This window comes from Hibiscus syriacus, unplaced genomic scaffold (assembly GCF_006381635.1).
Source record: "Hibiscus syriacus cultivar Baekdansim isolate YM2019G1 unplaced genomic scaffold, ASM638163v2 tig00116997_pilon, whole genome shotgun sequence".
NCBI classification, from domain to species: Eukaryota; Viridiplantae; Streptophyta; class Magnoliopsida; order Malvales; family Malvaceae; genus Hibiscus; species Hibiscus syriacus.
Genome location: NW_024063513.1, coordinates 1,791,731 through 1,812,250, shown reverse-complemented (window position 1 = coordinate 1,812,250; position 20,520 = coordinate 1,791,731). Strand labels below are relative to the sequence as shown.

The following is a 20,520-nucleotide window of genomic DNA, read 5'->3' as shown; positions in this document are numbered from 1 at the left end:
ACTTAAATTTTATTTAGTTTAAAAATAATGTTATTGATGTTTTTGTTTAAAAAAATTGTTCAATAATCAAAATTAGAGAGAAACAATAAATTATTGATTATATGAAATATTTTATCTCAAATTAAGTTATTTTGTTATCGTTCTTCCGATTCTAAAGTTTTGTCTTGATTATTTTAGACCGTTTCGTGTCGCACACCTAATTTTAATGTATGAGTGTCTAAGTAGATATTTTTTATATTTATAAAGACTCGAACTTAATATCTTATTTAAATTATTTTATTTTTAATTTATATTAGGTATAGATAACGATCGTGTTACTCAATTAGTGTAAATTACGTTATCAATTGGATGAAGCGTGCTGAGTGAAAGATTAGACATTATGTTGTCATCTGGGATGCAAGCAAGGACCCCACCCCTAGGCGCAAGTAGCTTTCAAACAATGATACATATATAAATCATATGCCAATCCATGCATGAGATGATAACTATTTGCGGACAAAGTCAAGGAATATCTGCGGTTCCATTGACCTATCAACTCTCTGATTAAGACTGTTCATTAATGAAAAAATAGTTGCAAAATTCGTGCTTCTGCGATGAGTCAGATTAAGCCTTCCATATTTTTTCTCTTAATAAAAGGCTCGGGTTTTTTTAGGCACTTCTGTAGATTAGTTAACAAGACAGATGATTTTGTTGTTTCTCCGGTAAATGTTTGCATTCAAGATTATTTTTAAAACCTCAGTTTGATACGCACGAAATTTTAATAAACTATGGCTGCCAATAAGTTTTTATTATACAAACCTAAATGTCACCTCAAAACGTGAATGCTGCACCATGGAAATAGATGCCCTGCCCTGCCCTGCAAGTTGGAAGACAAAAAGGTAAAATCTATGGAGTATGGAAGTTTCGAAAGTGTGATGTCATTACTGATCATTTGAAAGGGGTGAAGTTTGGAGAATTTGGCCCGTAAATATAGATTTGGTCATTAACAGCAGTTTGAAAAGCATAAACTTTTTGCAAACTGATAAATTCATCCCTAAAGTTTTCAAGAAACTGGATTAACCTGATTTCAGATCCATCTTCCTCCCAGTAGAAAGTCATTCTAACCAAGTCAACATCAATCATATAAACTCAACTTAATTTGAATATAGGTTTTGTTTAACTGGATTGAATACTATATTACATGGTTGATGTCTCTATGTTACTTGTTGTATATGAAATAATGAATTAAAATGGCTGGTGGCTTCAGATTCTTCACTCGATTCTTTTCACACCATGGAATGACGTGAAGGAGGTCCATATTTTAATTTAAAACTTTATAAATATATAGACCTGCACCTCTCACGACCAGGCAGTGCATAAGGAACCAATGGATGCATCAAGAAATTACCCTCAGCAGTTCTCAAACCAATTTGAACTGTATGATTTCGTCGATGATCCGAATTTCGATCAGTTCATCGATCTAATACGTGGAGAAACTGATGATGCCGTCGGAGGATACGATTATGATCTTATCGAAGGCATTTTTGTTGATGATAAGCATATTAGTTCGACACCTGGGGAATCTTTTGGCCTTGATGCTTCAAGCACCATTGCCCCTGATCCTAACTCTGTTTTCGATCCGCTGCAAAGTTTTTGTGGAGAAATGATGAAAGATGGTGAGGAAGATAACGATGAGGAACACTCTTCCGGGACAACCACAGGGACCGCAACCACCAACACTACGAGTACAACATCAAAGAAAGGAAAGGTTGATCGGTCGAGAACTTTGATATCGGAGCGGAGGAGGAGGGGTCGGATGAAGGAGAAGCTCTATGCATTGCGTTCCCTGGTTCCTAACATAACAAAGGTACGTGTAAATGCTTCCATTATTGGAGATGCCGATGGATAAGGCTTTAATTTTCATTTGGTTACTGCAGATGGATAAGGCTTCCATTATCGGAGATGCCGTACTGTATGTGCAAGACCTGCAAACTCAGGCTAAGAAGCTAAAAGCCGAGATTGCTGGACTTGAAGCAACATTGGCAGGATCTGAAAGGTACCAAGAATCGGTTGATAACACTTTCAAGATTCAAGTGGCAAGAACCCACGGCCATCCAATTTGCAAGAAGATAATGCAGGTAAAAGATAAACAAGAACAATCCCTTTGTTTTTTACAGGCTCATTTTCTTCCAAGAAGATGACGGTTTTAACTCAAACGTCGATGCAGTTGGATATGTTTCAAGTGGAAGAAAGAGGGTTTTACGTTAAATTGATATGCAACAAAGGTGAAGGTGTTGCAATATCACTTTACATGACCCTTGAGTCCCTCACTAACTTCAAGGTTCAAAACTCCAATTTGGCCACTGTTTCCGACTGTTTTGTGCTAACATTTACTCTAAATGTAAGCTATCCGATTCGGGTTTGAGTAGAAGTTGACGTTTTCCTTTGCAAACTGCTCAGCTGCTCTTGTTATGTAAACTGCAGGTCAGAGATTGTGAGCAGTCTGTGAACTTGCCAAACCTCAAGTTGTGGGTCACTGGGGCTCTTCTGAACCACGGATTTGAGTTGGTAACACCTTTATTATCCTAATCTGCATCGCCTGTATCTGTTAATGATGGTAGTTCATCATCAACAAGGATGTTCCATAACTGTTAGCATGCTATGTAACACTTGTATTTTCTTTATTACTAGAGGTTCTTCCAACATGATCACCAAAACCAAGAGCTTGACACTCTTTACCGATAGATTTACACAGATTGTAACGATCATTTTCTCTTTCCCTTTTTTTTTTACGAGTTTTAATGATCTTTGGCATTGAGATCCTGCCTCGAAGACAAAATCGTACCAATATTCGTGCATCAGCGTAATAAACAATCTAAAATATAAATGAAGCAGAAAATTTATAAATTAATCTAACTTAACTGAAGAAGCATTTTGTTTTAATTTATATTTACTCTGTTGCCGACTTCAATATCTTTTGAGCCAACGGCTAGCACGATTTTTCTGCATATTCTCTTTTTTGAGCTGACATTCATGTTGATATTAAGTGTTTAGTGGGTTTATATTATATATTTTGATGTTCATGTTAAAGCTGATACCATCATCTACCTTCTTATATATATATTTTTTATTAAGTTAAGATGATTATAAAGTAGTATGTGTTCTAAATACTATTAACCATTTGACAATGAATGCTCAATCGCCATGTTACAGTCTTTGGTGTTCAAACCTGTGATTTCTAAGAACAACAAAGATTCTTTTAACTAATTGGGTAAGTGGGTTCGTGCCCTTCCTATTTATTATTTTCTATAAGGTGATATCTATTCAAAAGATTCTCAACCCACTTTACAATAAACGCTCGAATATCACTGACGTACGATATATTCAAATCCAAAAACTCTAAAAATATCATTTATCCTTTTTAACGTTATGGAAGGTAAACATTATGAAACTTCATATGTTAAAATTTTGCTATTGAATATGGAAAGTCAACTATAGTGTTGAACAAATTAAAATATTATATTTGTGTTATGTTATTATCAATCGTGTTTATGATACTGATTAATTCTTTTTGACCATAAATTGGTCTTATAGTTGTTAATATCCGTGTTATTGGTAGGGGCGGACTGAGGCAGGGATTGTCGTCTCCTAAAAATTTAAAATTATCATATATTTTAAATTTTATCTATATATTTTTTATTAAAAATTTATTTTCATCCACTTATTATAAATTTATAAGTTTAAATCCACCCACTGAAATTTTATAAGTTTAAGTTAGTTCATCTAACATAAAATCTTGCATCTATCTCTAATTTATAGTATTATTCCAAGACTTCATGACTCCATCTTATAAGTATTTTTAGGTTTAGTTGCTCTTCCGAAGTGGATTTTAACGCGTAAAATTTCTTTTATATAAAAAATGGTTGTCCCTTTTTCCCATATATATATGGGGTAAGGGGGAGGTAAGATAGTAGGCTACCCCCAACATCAGGTTGAGAGCAGCTTCCGTAAGAGACCTCCGTGGAACTCGATTCCACGACCTCAAGATTAAGAACCTTGTGCTCTACCAACTGAGTTGGATGATCATTTTCCGTAAAATTTCTTTTATATCTAGATTTTAAATCTTTCAATCATATATATATTTTTTGTAGTATGAGGATGATGACAAAAATGGATGCATGTGTACGGATAGAGCTTATTGCATTTGAATCTCATTATTTCAGAGCACATGGTTATATGAAATGGAGATTAAGTAGTAAATTGAAGCATGGCACATTATGAGAAAGTTTGATACTTTAACATCCGGATCGAGCTTTGGACAAGACACTTTCATATTTGGGCCACTGTCTCTAACCAGATGGCTCGACCACCTGGAAGCCTACTCTTTTGGGCTTAATAATTCTGGATGACAGCCCAGTATTTCAAAACTCTTAAATAATTCATGGAGTATTATAAAGTAAAACAAAGGAGATGGCATGGCCCCAGGCTCAACAAGGTTGAGTTTTTCATTGTCATGTTCATTTAATTATAACAAATAACAAATTTAATTTAATGTCACATCTAAGTTAGTTGTTGATTGGATTTTTATTATAAATTATCTCATCTAATTCTAAATTATTGATTTATTTTATAATTGTGTTAAACTTTTTTTATGATATACTATATCATATGGTAGAGTAAAACAAATTAAACTGAACATGTCAACTATCTTCGGCAGATCTCATCTCAGTTTGAACTTTTTAGATATATTTTGGGTAAACTGCACAGTTGATCATTAATGTTTGAGGAAGTTTTTGTTTTCTCCACTAATATTTCAAAAGTTACATATCGGTCACTAACATTATCGATTTGTGGTGAGCTTGGCAAATGGGTTAAACGTTAACAGGGAGAGCAGCGTTCACCAGGGAGCTTTGCCAGAGGCACGGAGCCACGATTCGAAGATAGTGTCGGGACCCAAGAACGCTGAGAGATAACGGGTTAGATGAGAACATTTTCTTCTATCTATACTTTTTTCAAGGAGAAGATGTTGGTCTCCAACGTGGTGGTCAACCCTATCCATGTCAACAGTTAATGTGCCAAATGTGCTTTTCGTCATGTCTGTTAACGGATGTTAACGTTAATTGATCGTTTTGTAACTAATCGATAATGTTAGTGACCGATTTGTAACTTTTTGAAATATTAGTAGGAAAAACAAAAGTTATCTCAAACATTAGTGACCAACTGTGTAATTTACCCTATATTTTTTGCTCAACATAAACTTTTTGATATGGTTTTTTGTGTGCGTGTGGGGGGTGTTAATGCTACATTTGACTTTATATCGAAGAAAACGAGTATTTAATAATACACTTGTATTTAAAAAAATTAAACAACGTGCTGTATGTGGTATTAACTTGTTTACTAATGTCTTACTTATCCAAGATTAATTGATAAAATAATGATACACAACTGATGCAGGGGGATCCGAGACAGATGATGCTGAGCTGTCAGATTGCACGTTGATGGCGCTGAGATACCATGAGTTGGCAGATTAGCGCAAAGGCGGGAATTGATTGTGACATGTTCTTCATTGGGGTCGTTTTGAGTATGTTTCAGTCTTTTGGCCATAACTTTGGCTACAGGTGTCAGAATCGCGCATAAGACCCCAATCCGGAAAACTCTTTTCAACGCGCACGCTCTCCACATGAGCTACGCTCCATGTGGCCTTTTTTTCAACATCAAATTCTGCCGTTTTCCCCTCCGAATCACTAGATTTAGTTATTTTTTACTATTTATGGTAATATTTCGATTGTTAATTAGGAAGTCAATTTAAATCCGATTTAGGCCGGATTTTTGGGAGATTGCTTATTTTATTTCGAATTTCAATTTATAGTGATTTTCAGAATTTTGCTATTTTTGGCAAAATTCGAATAAAGACGATTTTTTTGCTATAACAGTCCGGCTTATGGACTGCTTTTTGGGGATGTTTTTGATTTTATAATATTTTATTAAACCCTAGAGACTTTTTTTCTCTGGTTTTTGGGCGAATTTTCTCTTGTGAATCGTCTGTCGGAGCTAGCCTACAGGATAATCACTATTCTGTCTGGCGTCAACAACTTTTATAATGTCATGTAATCAGTAATTATATATATATATATATATATATATATATATAAAAACTGAAGTAAAGAAACACTATTTAAATTTAAATCTAAGAATAATAAGATGTACAAATTGTACAATATAAGTTGGTGACGCAAGCATTGAGTAAAATAATTAGGAAGAAACCCAATGCTGTAAACCATTAGGTTGAAATTAAGGAAAAAAAGGAATATCAATAGGTAGGCCACCTATGCAGAACTCTCATCAACCAGAAAATTCGCAAGAAAATGCCCCATCTTTTACACCAAACGAGCATGAAATATGCTTATTTATTTTCTTTTTCTAGACTCTGAGATGTACGTATAGGATGCTATGCGTATGCTATATGTCTTTACCTTTACCTATGTAATCATTCTTTTTTTAAGCATTGGTTCAAATCACGGCTTCGATGTTGTTAATATAACTTTAGAGGTCAATTTATAAGTTTTTGAAGTTAAGTGATCAAAATGAAAAAAAAATGACCAATTATGTAAATTATCTTAAATAATGAGATTTTATTGCAGCAATTAATAGGAACGATTTAAAAGCTGGTTAGGTTGATTTAAGTTGAATGAGGAGAGTTTTAGGGCTTAAATCACAAGGCAGTTGTGAGATGCGAGTGTGTAAAAGAGTGGTAGTAGTGTGAAGCCTAATCTAAGGGATGGAGTTGGCATAAAGTCATTGTTTTCAGTGTAAATTACTTTGGTATTGATAGCTACCGCTGCCCTTATTTTTCTTTCGCTTCCTTCTTCACCCAGTAGTTATGACTTCTCAAAAGCATCACATATCTGCTACTGCAAGTCATTCCTCAAACTACCTCTAGCCTCAATTTTCCCTCTCTTTTTTGTAAGCCTTAATTTAACGATTATATATATATATATATATATTAAGAATTAAACTTTAAATTTATTAAACATTGTTTAACTAGGGTCCGGATTATGTGTAAAACAAAATAAAGATTATGTCACATTTAATTTAAACTTTTCTTTTCTCTCCTCTACTTTTAACTGTTTGCTATATTTTGCTTGTGAACTCAGTGTACCTGTGTATCTTGGATTTATTTTCTATTTGTTAATGCTTATTAATTGTCCTTTTTATACCTGCAGTGGCTTTTCACTGAAATTATGTAAAGACGAGTTGACAAAATATTTTATGTTTAAATTAGTAAAGCTAAATGCACAAACCAACTTACTTTAGTGGTTAAATAAATCGTTGTTGTTCTTAGAGCTCACGGGTTCGAGCACCAGCAGTTGTACTAGGATGATTGAATGTTCATTGTCATATGGTTAAGAGTAAATACTACTTTATAATCAACTTAACTTAAAAAAATCACAATGCGTACACTAAGTCAGGCAACAAATAAATTTGAGTCAAGTTAAACAATTCAAAGCAACGCAAACAAATTAATCAAACGAAATATCAAGTTAATTTGTTGAAATAAAACAAAATCGTCAAAATTAGTTTGAATTTTGAATGAGAATGCTAAAATGAAATAAAAACTAAAGTTTTTAATGGTAGGTACTAAAATGAAATAAAAACTAAAGCCTATGTATGATTTAAAAAAATAAAAATTTAAGTATTAAAACATGTAATTTACCCTAAAAGGGATAAAATGTGTGTACAATACTAGAAGTGAATACTGTGCAATGAATCTATCAGAAGAATTGATCCGAATAAATGGCACCCAGAGGCCCTCAAATTAGGATGGGATACCAAAATGATAATGAAGACAAATTAAAGCAAATTAATTTTGTTGGGCGAGAAGCACGAGGATTAGGCATTCGTCTAAGAATAGCAAATGCGACCCAAACAAAAGACACGTGACATTACTAATTTTGCACTTAGGCGTATTTAGATGGGAATATGATATTCTTATGGGAATGAAATTCACATTTTTCCGTTTGGTTAGCTCGGGAATCCCATTCATGGTAATGTAAGATTACTAATAGTGGATTTTTTGGGGTATATTACCGAGAATGTCATTACCTCCCTTTCTTTAGATATTGTTGGATTACAGGCATTTTGGACTAAAATGTCTTTAACAAAAATATTATTATTCTGTCATTGAATAATAAAAATTCTACAAAGGTTAAATTACAAATTTATTCTTAAACTATTTTAGATTTACAAAAAAAAATCTATAATTAAAATTTTATATGAAGTTCAGGGGTTAAAAAAATTTACCCTTTCATTAAACCTTTTTATATTTTCAATTTTGTAAAAAAAATTATATAAATTTTATGAATTTAAATTTTTTTAAAGAAAATATATAAATATTTTCAAACTTGTTAAAAAAAACAAATATATAATAAGGACAATTTGGTCAAATATACATTCCAATAATCTTTTATTCTTTTAACCAAACATGGTAATCTTACATTCCTGCTAAGCCAACCAACCACAAAATACAACATTCCCAGTAATCTTATTCCCTGATAATCTTACATTCTTATTGGTAATCTTACATTCCGTGAACCAAACGCACCCTTAGGGGGTGTTTGGATGGGGAATGTGGGATTCTCATAGGAATGAAATCCACATTCCTCCGTTTGGTTAGCCCGAGAATCCCATTCCCGGTAATGTAAGATTACCAATAGTAGATTTTTTTGGGGTATATTACCGGGAATGTCATTATCTCCTTTTCCTTAGGTATTATTGGATTATCGCGTTTTGGACTAAAATGCACTTAATTTTTTTTTCTTTCAAAAATATTATTCTTTTGTCATTGAATAATAAAAATTTTATGAATTTTAAATTACAAATTTATCCTTAAACTATTTTAGATTTACAAAAAAAAAGTCTATAATTAAAATTTTATATGAAGTTCAGGGGTTAAAATAAAATTTTATCTTTTCATTAAACCTTTTATATTTTCAATTTTATAAAAAAAATTATATAAATTTTATGAATTTAATTTTTTTAAAGAAAATATATAAATATTTTCAAACTTGTTAAAAAACAAATATATAATAAGGACAATTTGATCAAATATACATTCAAATAATCTTTTATTCCTTTAACTAAACACAATATTCTTACATTCTTGCTAAGCTAATCAAACACAAAATACAACATTCCCAGTAATCCTATTCCCTGGTAATCTTACATTCCCACTGGTAATCTTACATTCCGTGAACCAAGCGCACCCTTTCAACTTTTTCGTTTTGTTTTCCTAACATCGTTAACTAATGTTTAGTTTACGATTTTCATTTCCCAACTCACATTCAATTGGGGTTTTAAATTTCATCAGAATTTTTTTATCAAATTAAAAGAGATTAATTTATTATTTTTTAGAAACTTTTAATATTTAATTTGGATATAGATTAAATATCACCAACTTATTGGGTGTAAATTAAACACTAAACCCGAATTAATTAGTAGATCGTGGTATCTTGAATTATAAGTTGAAGTTTAAGCAAACCCTATTAAATTCATAAGGAAAGAAGCTGGGGTTTTTAATTGTTTATAGCATGTGGATGTGGTGGGAGAAAATTGTTTAATTATCTTATACATTTGGTGGCGAAAAATATATAATTAATTACGAGTTAAATAAAGAGAAGGAACAAAAAAGAAGCTAAAAATAGTCACAGAAGCCATGTGCTAACACATACTTTTATGGCTTATGAAGTAAACATCCTTTGTTCACCACTGGACATCACCATATCCAAATATGCAACCTTTAAAGTTTGACAGTTGATTGTGTCCCTTTCTTTTCTTGTTGGATTGGGTAACCCCCCCCCCCCCGGGGGGTTAATTGCAGCCTTTTCCCACGAGCTTTTCATGAGAAACGAGGGTAGCTTCGTTTGCCCTTAACGTGCAATTCATCTCTTTGCTTTTTAATGTTTTTTTTTAAAAAAAGAATAATTAATTTTAATTATTTGTACTTGGCTGCCAAACTGTGTGCGATAAAGTTAACATCAACTGAATTGAGCTTTTGCCACTTTTTTCAGCACCCTATATATCACCGCCACCTAATTCTCAACTCTAATCTTTACCTACACTTATCTTCGCATCCCTAAACGAGATACTACAAAATATTTAGTTAATTTGACGATATTTAATAAGAATTTTAATATTTATTTGTTTATGGAAAAGGATATAATTGTTTGTAATTAGAAAATCAATGAAATAAGGAATAAAAGAACTGGGGTTGATTGATATTTTTGTGTAATGATGAGTGCTTTAAAAAATTAAAAAAGGGTGAAAATAAAGCCTTTTCATCCTACTAGTAATAACACCTTTGAGAGTTAGAAACCAAAAGTCCAAAACATATGGTGAAGGTAACTATTCACGGGGAAGGTAAAGGAAATTATACCAACAACCCTTTATCACCCGTTCGCTATATAAAACTCCCACTACTCTCTCCATCTTTGCTTCATTCACCAGTTTTCTGTACCTCCTAGTCTGTTACTTTGTTAGGTCACCTGGCTTGTTTCGATTTTCTTTTCTTTATCTTTGAGGGAGGGGTGGATATGCAAGCTCAAGATCATCAAGCCTTGGTCATCAAAGGCAAGCGTACCAAGCGCCAAGGTCGTCGTCCCTGTTTGGCGTCACTCTGACTTCTAGCTCTTCGAGTGCTTGCGGTGATGGTGGGGAGTGGCGGAGGAATATAACTCGATATCGTCTGGTGAGATTTACGAGAGCACGGAGGAAGAAGAAGACATGGCTAATTGCTTGATCATGTTAGCACAAAGCGATGATCCGAAAAGGAGGATATTGATGAGAAATTCGATGGTTACTGCGATGACAAACAAGGGTGGAGCTTATGCTTACGAGTGTAAAACTTGTAACCGATCGTTCCCATCGTTTCAAGCGCTAGGAGGGCATAGGGCAAGCCACAAGAAGCCCAAGGGAGGCATGGCTGATGAGAATAAACCACTTGTTTCGGAAGTCAAAGATCAGGCTGTTGATGAGACTGATCAATTCAACAGAGAAAATCCTGCAGCTATTGCTTTACGAGTAAGCAACAACAACAAGAAGATCAAGGCTAACTGTTGTGGGAACAAGGGTAATAAGATTCACGAGTGTTCAATCTGTGGCTCTGAATTCTCGTCCGGTCAAGCCCTTGGAGGCCACATGAGACGGCACAGGGCGGCGGCTGCAAGCAATCACGCTGCCGTGAGTGTTGATACTACTAGCAGTCCAATTGAGTCCAACAGTGGCGATGGAATCAAGCCTAGAAATATTCTATCTCTGGATCTTAATCTCCCTGCACCAGAAGATGATCCAATAGAATCCAAGTTCCAATTCGGAGCACCCAAACACGCTATTGTTTTCTCCACACCAGCTTTGTGTTGGAAATAAAACACTCACACAAACAACTTTTATTGAAACTCAAACAAATATTACAAGAGTACTCTCACTCAAAAACAAGAACTACAACTCACTCTTATAAGACTTTGCTTCTTCACTCACTTAGAAGCTCTTAATTTTTCTTGATGCTTAAAACTAAAATGGGAAGGGGTATTTATACTACTCAAGAACAATCCTACACCACACAAATAAACTAATTTAAACCATTACAAATTCAACAAATATCTAACTCTCACCTAACTAAATTGATGTAAGCAATGACATCATTAATTAAATGATGTAAGCAATGACATCTTTAATTAAATGATGTAAGTAATGACATCAATTTAGTTTGGGTTTGGGTTTAGGCTCCCATAATGGATCAAGTTTATGATCCAACACCCTCCCTTAAACTTGATCTCGTGACCCCTAGTAGGTTCCTTAATCTTAAGAAGTCTTCGCTGGTCAGTGGCTTGGTAAATATCAGCAACTTGATCTTGTGACTTCACATATTCAACTTCCACATCTTTTCTTGCAACACACTCCCTTATATAGTGGTAGCGAATATCATGTGCTTGCTTCGATCATGGAATACTGGATTCTTTGCTAAGGCAATGGCTGACTTGTTGTCGACACAAACCTTGGTAGGCTCTTCTTGTATCAAACCAATCTCCTTCAATAGATTTCTAAGCCAAATTGCATGACAAACACATGAGGTAGCAGCAACATATTCCGCTTCACAAGTGGATAATGTGACAATCGGTTGTTTCTTTGACATCCATGTGAATGCAATATCTCCCATGAAAAATACGAATCCAGTAGTGCTCCTTCGATTATCTATGTCTCCACCCCAATCACTGTCGCTATATCCAACAAGCTTGTAATCATTAGAAACTGAATAGAACAAGCCAAAGTCAATTGTACCTTTCAGATAGCGAAGAATTCTCTTTGCGGCTTTAAAATGGGTGGTTGTTGGGGATTCCATGTAGCGACTAACCAATCCAACTGCGTGAAGAATATCGGGTCTCGTGCAAGTTAGATAGCGTAGACTTCCTACCAAACTTTTGAAGAATGTTGGATCTACACTTTCGCCTTCTTCATGTTTGGTCATCTTGATCCCGTATTCTGCCGGTGTGCTTATTGGCTTACAGTTCTCCATCTTGAACTTCTTCAGTATCTCCTTTGCATAGCTTTCCTGTGAAATGAAAATTCCATCATTTTGTTGCTTAACTTCAATGCCAAGGTAGTACGCCATGAGCCCCATGTCTGTCATCTCGAATTCTTCATCATCACATCCTTGAATTCATTAAACATGCTTGGGTTGCTTCCAGTGAAGATCAAATCGTCCACGTAGAGGCACACGATCAAAATATCTTCATCTTTGATCTTGATATATAGAGCATGCTCGTAGGGACATTTGTTGAAGCCATTCTCTTGGAAGTACTTGTCGATTCGGCTATTCCATGCCCTTGGTGCTTGTTTTAGCCCGTAAAGAGCCTTCTTCAACTTCAACACCTTGTCTTCATGCCCTTTGCTTCATAGCCTGATGGTTGCTGAATGTAAAGTTCCTCTTCAAGACTCCATTTAGGAAGGCGGACTTTACATCCATCTGTTGTATCTTCCACTTGTTTTGAGCTGCCAAAGAAATGATTAGTCTGATAGTCTCCAATCGAGCAACAGGAGCAAATACTCATCATAGTCAATTCCAGCCTTTTGACTATAGCCTTTAGCAACTAGCCTCGCCTTGTGCCTTTCAATCTCTCCTTTGGCGTTTTGCTTTGTTTTGTACACCCATTGACACCTATCGCCTTATGTCCCTTGGGAAGTGAGGTAAGTTCCCATGTGTCATTCTTCTCGATGGCCTTGATTTCTTCGTCCATCGCATCTCTCCATTTCTTTTCTGTACCGCTTCTTGAAAGCTCACTGGTTCACAATCGGCAAACAGACAAAATAATGTAAGATTATCTTGTCGTTCAGTTACCTCATAGAGATCTCTAAGGCTTCTTGTGCGTTGCACAACTCTTTCACTTTGACTCCCACTTGACGATGATGAAGGTGATGAGTCTCCTTGAGTGGTTGATGTTGGTGAAGTGGGTGGAGTTGCAAGCTCTTGTTGAGATTCATCTAGTTGCTCCCTCATTGTCTGCTCATCTTCTTCAAACTGAGGAAAGAAATTGAAGTCATCTGTATGAGAGTTAAAATCCCATTCTCCTTCTTCGTTGAAGACCACATCTCGACTAATCACAAACTTCTTATTGTCTGGATTGTACAACTTGTAGCCCTTCGAATTAGCATCATAGCCGATGAAGATAAAACTCTCGCTTTATCATCAAGCTTCGTTCTTCTCTCGTCTGGTACGTGAACATGGGCTATACTTCCAAAGGTTCTCAAGTGGGAAATGCCAGGCTTTCTTCCACTCCAGCCTCTTGCGGTGTCTTTCCCCATACACTTCTTGTTGGAGATCGATTTGACAAGTAGACTGCACACGATACTGCTTCCGCCCAAAATTCTTTGGGTAGTTTCTTGCTTTTGAGCATGCTTCGTGCCATGTCGAGGATTGTTCTATTCTTTCTTGCCAACCATTTTGCTGGGGGATCTAGGAACTGTCATTGGTCGACGAATTCCATTTGCTTCACAGAACTCTTGAAACTCCCTGGAAGTAAATTCTCCACCTCGATCGGATCTCATGGCTTTGATATTTCTACCGCTTTCTTTCTCCACTGCTGCTTTGAACTTCTTGAAGACTTCAAAAAAACTTCTGACTTCTGTTTCAAGAAATATACCCAGGTTTTTCTTGAAAAATCATCAATGAAGAGAGAAAATAGTTATTGTTACCGAGAGAGCTTGGCTTGATCGGTCCACACACATCGGTATGGATGAGCTCAAGTGGCTTCTTAGCTCTTGTCTCTGACTCCTTTGGAAAGCTTTTCCTGAATTGTTTCCCGACTAGACACCCTTCACAGAGTTGGTCAGGATGGTTGATGTGAGGTAGTCCTTTCACCATCTCCTTCTTAGATAATAGCTCTAGACCTCCAAATTGAGATGCCCAAATCGAAGATGCCAAAGCCATGATGCATCTTTGTAGCAAGCTTTCAGGCACTTTGCAACATCATTTTGTATGTTGATCAAGAACATTCTATTCTTTGACATCGGCACTTTAGCAATGAAGTTATTCTTATCATCTTTTATAGAAAGATTATAATTATTCATATGAATATCATAACCTTTCTCTACCAGTTGTCCTAAACTTAAAATGTTACTTTTCATATTGGGCACATAGTAGACATTTGAAATAAATTGATGTCTCCCATCTTTCAAACGGATAAGAATGTTACCTCTCCCTTTCACTGCTATTGTGGAATCATCTCCAAACGAAACATTTCCACTTACTGACTCGTCTAGCTCCACAAACATGTCTTTCCTTCCACACATGTGATTGCTTGCACCACTGTCAAGATACCAGGAATTTGCTTGGCCACCATCAGTTTCCTTTCGTGCTAGAAGAAGAGTTTCTTTGCCATCTGTCTTTTCCTCCACGTAATTGGCCTTCTCCTCAATTTTGTTGTTGGGAGCTCTACATTCTGAAGCATAATGCCCAAATTTTTGACAATTATAACATCGAATTTGAGATTTGTCATACTTTGAGTTTGGATTAATTCTTCCACGGCCTCGTGTTGAGCTTTCTCCTTTCTCATAGTTGTTGTTGGAATTGTTATTGTTGTAATTCCAGCCTCGTCCACGACCTCGACTTCCACCTCGTCCATGGCCTCTACCTGCCTTGGCCACGTTGGTTTCTATCATTGCGTTGGCTCTCATGCATATCCTTGAGTTGCAGCTTGAGGAGTTGCTCAGTAAACTCATGCTTCTTTTTATGCTTCTCTTCGTATGCTTGCAATGATCCTTGGAGCTGTTCGATCTTCATTTCTTCCAAGTCTTTAGTTTCTTCAATCGTCACGACGATGTGCTCAAATTTGGGATCCAACGAACGGAGTATCTTCTCTATTATCCTCACATCGTCTAACTTTTCACCATTTCTTTTTAATTGATTAGAAACAGCTACTACTCTTGAGAAATAATCTGAAATAACTCAGATGCTTTCATGTTTAAGGATTCGAATTCACCTCTTAATGTTTGGAGACGAACCTTCTTCACTTGCTCGGGATCCTTTGTAAGAGGTTTGCAGCTTCTCCCACGCTTCCTTGCTAGAGCTTGCACTTGAAATCTTTTCAAAACCATCATCATCTAATGCTTGATAGATGAGGTAGAGAGCCTTCTTGTCTCTCTTTCTTGAATCCTTCAAAGTTGTCTTTTGATCTGGTGTAAGAGTAGCAAAAATATCATCATCCGCAGGCTCATTATAGCCTTTCTCTATGATATCCCACACATCTTGTGATCCAAGAAGTGCCTTCATTTTGATACTCCAATTGTCGTAGTTGTTGTTGTTGAGTGTCGGAACTTGGAATGGTGCCATACCATTTGCCATATCTCTCAATATAATGAGATTTTGTAAAATCCGATTGCACGGATGAATCCGAAACGATGAAAAAAAAAACTTTGGAGGGACTTGGACAACTCGGTCAAGGGCTCCAACGGCTGAATCGGCTCAACTCGGTGAGTCAACTCGATTTTCTGGCAGCAGTCTTCCGGCGGTGCGTGGCGGTGCGTCAGAACTCAGATTGAGAAAATTCTGGCGGCGTCGTATTCCTCTCGTCGAGACCTTCGATCTTTCCAACTCGCTCTGATACCACTTTGTTGGAAATAAAACACTCACACAAACAACTTTTATTGAAACTCAACAAATATTACAAGAGTACTCTCACTCAAAACAAGAACTACAACTCACTCTTATAAGACTTTGCTTCTTCACTCACTTAGAAGCTCTCTTAATTTTTATCTAACTCTCACCTAACTAAATTGATGTAAGCAATGACATCATTAATTAAATGATGTAAGCAATGACATCTTTAATTAAATGATGTAAGTAATGACATCAATTTAGTTTGGGTTTGGGTTTAGGCTCCCATAATGGATCAAGTTTATGATCCAACACTTTGGTAGATTGCCATTACTAAACCCCAAAAAAATCATGAACCAATATAATTAATTAGTATTATTTCAATTCAATTCTATTTTCAATTATCAACTATATTCTTTGACTTTTTTTTAATAATTTTTGGAGTTCTTATTTTTGATGATCTACTTGTTGAAGTTGAGTACTTTGAGCTAGTAAGTGGTTAGTGTTCATGGTTGCCTTCCATTCACGAAAAGTGAGTGATTGAAGCATATTTTGTTTCCATTAAAATTTATCATTTTACAATAAAATCAAATTCTGAAAATAGAAGAAGAGAAATTAAGATACACAGAAGAAATCTAGGGTTTGACACCACCACCACCACAACCTAAAGTCTTGGATTAGGTTATCTTTCGTTTGTGAGTTTCATTAACAAAGCTAAAAGTACTCTTTATTATATATTCTTTCCTTCACTCTCTCTCACTACATGCCACAGTCTGTTTCATTAAATGACAGAGAATAAATGGATGGCAAAGCTGAGTTGTTAACTGCCCAACTTATAGATTATTTTTTTAATGGTCTCTTCCTGCTTTAAAGCTTCTGCAGGTAAGCTAGATCCCATTTATATTTTTTCTATTAATATATTATCATTATTGTTGAAAATATGTAAGGTTCGTGATTATCAGTAAAAATAATAATTAGAAAAAATATTAAAAAAGCAAATGAAAATGAAGTACCACACACCTAATTAACTACCTACAATATCCCTTAGTTGCAAGTCACTTAACTGAATTGACATTACCACCCATAGTCCATTTTATCATTATTTAATCTAATGAATTCTCATAAATATGAAAGCATGGCCTGATGAATTTACACTCCTACTCACTTCACTTAGTTGTGTGTATAAATGGAGTTTGTTAAGTGCACGTTTGGGTAAATGCTGGTAAGCAAATCATGTGGACTACACTTTGCGTGAGATCCTGTCAAAATATAAAGAGAAACAGATAGAAAGATCATCATCTTGACATCTGCACATATAGCTGCCTTGTCGTATATATAACCAGCTCCAATTTTTCTCATCAAATCATTTTACATAAAAATAATCAACAAAGGCCTTCTCCCTCTTTCATTTGCTTACTCACTGCTCAAACTTATTACCTGATTTAGATTTGTGTTTGTGGAGAGAAAATGTCGTTATTACATCAATAATGCTTTTCCATTTGGTTTATCATTTATACTATTAACCAATGATTATCAGCCAAGTATTTCTAAATAGCACTCAAAATTTGAAACCTAAACTACTGCAAAAAAGGGTTTTCAAATCCCATTGGAACCCACTTATAGTAGTAGCCAATGACTGAAGGGAATAGAATATGTATATCACCACATACATTACAGAAAGGGTATTGTTTAGAGTGCTTTAAGGGAAAGGGAGGTTCCAGTATGTCCAAAGTGACATGTGGACCGTAGATGATGTTGTATTTTTTGAAATATAGCGTGGCCTTTAACTTCACAGCTGGATGGCTATCCAAATCTCTTGGCTTTCAGCTGTTGTGCTCTCTTGTTTTTTAGGGCCATGTTATCATGAAAGTGACCAAAGCTTCAAGGTTTTGTTAACTTCGACAACCATATAAGCCGATATTTTATAGAATATACAGTGGTGCAGGAACTAATGATGGAATATGACCCTAAACAAACTTCTATCAATCCTCTTGCCCACCCAAACTTTCAAAAATTAATTTTGAGTCGAAAACAATGATTCGATCCAGATAAGTCAGACCCATAAAAGATACGGATAAATTGGTAAAATACTTTCTACCGGCTACCCAAATAAATCCCAAACAACATAGGCGGTGCGGTTAGTATTTCTCCTTTGGTGAGATGTTGCCCACCTGATTGTTTAGGGTTTAGTTAGGTTTCTAGAATGGTTACGGTAGTTACCAAATGAAAAGTATGTGTGAATGGAATATCAATATCATCTGCTTGTAAGTTTATTATGCATGCGGATAAAGGCATGTAACTAAATTGTTTGGAGTTCATTTTGCTTTATCAAGGAGGGAGTATTTTCAATACATTGCATGAGAAACTTAAAATGTGTGGTCCATCTGATCAGTCCCCCCCTCCCCTTTAGTTAATTACTTGCCCACCTATTCCTAATGATTCATGTCATGAGGCATTTAATTTCACTTAAATTTTAGTAATAACTGCAAAGATGAAGGTCACATAGCGATTTGAGATTGCAACACGTTATAAATATTTAATTACTTGTCTTATAAACAGTTGCTGTGGTGTAGTGGTTATCACGTCAGTCTTACACACTGAAGGTCTCCAATTCGATCCTGGGCAGTAGCATTTGTTTTAAGTACGGATTCTAAGTATTTTCTCATACAGACCGTAAAACGGAAATGGTATCCCAGGTTAGGAAGTTGGACAATTTAGAACACAGTATAGGCCATACAGAATATATAGCTATTTCACATAAGATTAAGCAATCTATAAGAACACTTCCAATTTCAAGGTCTCAGTACGTTCTCTTTCTATGATATGATATGATTGCTGAACTGATCCAGACATGGTGTTGAGAAGAGAAGTGCCTTCTCTTTCTATGCTCCACTACTTTACAGACAAATATTTGACACAGGAATGTTTAATTCTTTCAGACTTTTTATTTCCTTTTTCATGTTTTTGTAGAATCTTTCCAAGAATCATAGTAACATAGCTGTTAACATTTGAGAACAAAAAGTTCACATTCCTTCAAGTCTCGGTGTAAGTTACTTGTCCGGGAAAGGTACCAACAGCAAAATTTTGTGAAAAACCAAGGTAAAGAATGATTTTCACTGACTAGCTGCAAGAAAAAGAGACTACTACGTTTACAATTAATGTTATGATCAGGTTCGGATGCTCACATAACTAGACTTATGCTGCTTGCCCATTTCAGAGAGGAACTTGTCTTCAGTTAGCGTAAACATTAATTCTGACTCGGGCAGTAACTTCAGGGTGGAGCTTCAGCTCTGCTATATATTCTCCTGTTTCCCTGATCTCTGGAAGAGAAACAACTCTCTTGTCCACATCCCTACAGATCCAACACAAGAGTAGTTGAGAAATTAAGCAACCATGGCTAAGGATGAAGGTGAATCCGACATCTGCAAATCTTTAAATATCAATCCATATCCTCCGATTTAAATAGCAATATTCGTTGAATATTTGAATAACAAAACAGAAACCACTAAGGATAGTAAATAAAATATCTCAATCTGCGAAAATTGGATATGAGAATGCATAATTGGAACGCTACTCATCCAGCTATAAATACATACAGAATCCTTGGTTAACATCATTATTAAAGGGGTGATACCAGAACTTACAGAATATCACAATTCACTAACAAAACGCAAATGAATCATGATTACATAATTGTTGACAGAATCAAACTAAATAGAAGCATCAGTCTGTCAGCTTCATTTGTTCGCTGAACTGCAGATGCAGATTGCATATTTGCATTAAGAACGACAGTGGGGCTATACATAATCTAAGGCAAAAGACTTGAATTCTTATTTAATGCAAATTCATTTCATGAATAATTGCAGAGGTATGATGCTTGTTAACAACTAAATCCCACATTTTGATTAGTACCTTTGAAGTTTTGCCTTGATAATGTTACAAGATCTTGTGAAGTAACACTGAAAAAAAAATTCCTTTTCCACCTTTTCGCTTCACCTTAAAAGCCCAACAGTTTCATGAGAGCAAGTTGTTGTGCCTCTTTTTACCTGGAGTAAAACAAGATCGTCTAACAAGTCTGAGTTCACGTGCATGGATATAACATATTACCCTGGTAAACCACAACAGCAAGCTGGGAAACAGCCATAAAACCAGGGAAAGGCATTGGCATAATTTCTTCATTGTATACCTGCTTGGAGCAAATGGATCTAGTGTTCGATTAAACTGAACGCTAAACACCATAATGAAGTACTTTCCATATTACTCCATACCATCAGAGGAGACACATACAGAAACACGAACAACCTATGACAGTTTCACTTCGATAAAGGAAGATTCAATATGGCAAACTTTCTTCCAACTTCAAATCATTCATATGTTCAGTGGCCAAATAGGAATAG

At 35.4% G+C, this 20,520-nt stretch overlaps 1 protein-coding gene, 1 non-coding gene and 1 pseudogene across 2 annotated transcripts; all 3 read left to right on the top strand.

Moving 5' to 3' along the window:
• The first annotated feature begins 1,327 nt into the window (after nucleotides 1-1,327).
• On the top strand, nucleotides 1,328-2,583 carry LOC120193912 (transcription factor FER-LIKE IRON DEFICIENCY-INDUCED TRANSCRIPTION FACTOR-like). Its single transcript, XM_039196334.1, has 4 exons — nucleotides 1,328-1,846; nucleotides 1,917-2,117; nucleotides 2,207-2,380; nucleotides 2,464-2,583. The coding sequence occupies exons 1-4, from the start codon at nucleotides 1,367-1,369 to the stop codon at nucleotides 2,566-2,568; spliced, it is 960 nt and encodes a 319-aa protein (XP_039052265.1). The 5' UTR covers nucleotides 1,328-1,366; the 3' UTR covers nucleotides 2,569-2,583.
• Nucleotides 2,584-10,467: 7,884 nt separating this feature from the next.
• Nucleotides 10,468-11,400, top strand: LOC120194266 (annotated as a pseudogene).
• Nucleotides 11,401-18,681: 7,281 nt separating this feature from the next.
• TRNAV-UAC lies at nucleotides 18,682-18,754 on the top strand. Its single transcript has one exon. It is a non-coding gene; the product is annotated as a tRNA-Val (tRNA).
• The last annotated feature ends 1,766 nt before the right edge of the window (nucleotides 18,755-20,520 follow it).

Excerpts from the sequence above, each read along its gene's own strand:
- LOC120193912 (XM_039196334.1), top strand. The coding sequence starts at position 1,367 with ATGGATGCATCAAGAAATTACCCTCAGCAGTTCTCAAACCAATTTGAA. Across the intron at positions 1,847-1,916 it reads TGGTTCCTAACATAACAAAG|ATGGATAAGGCTTCCATTAT; the intron begins GTACGTGTAAAT and ends TGGTTACTGCAG. Across the intron at positions 2,381-2,463 it reads TGCTAACATTTACTCTAAAT|GTCAGAGATTGTGAGCAGTC; the intron begins GTAAGCTATCCG and ends TGTAAACTGCAG.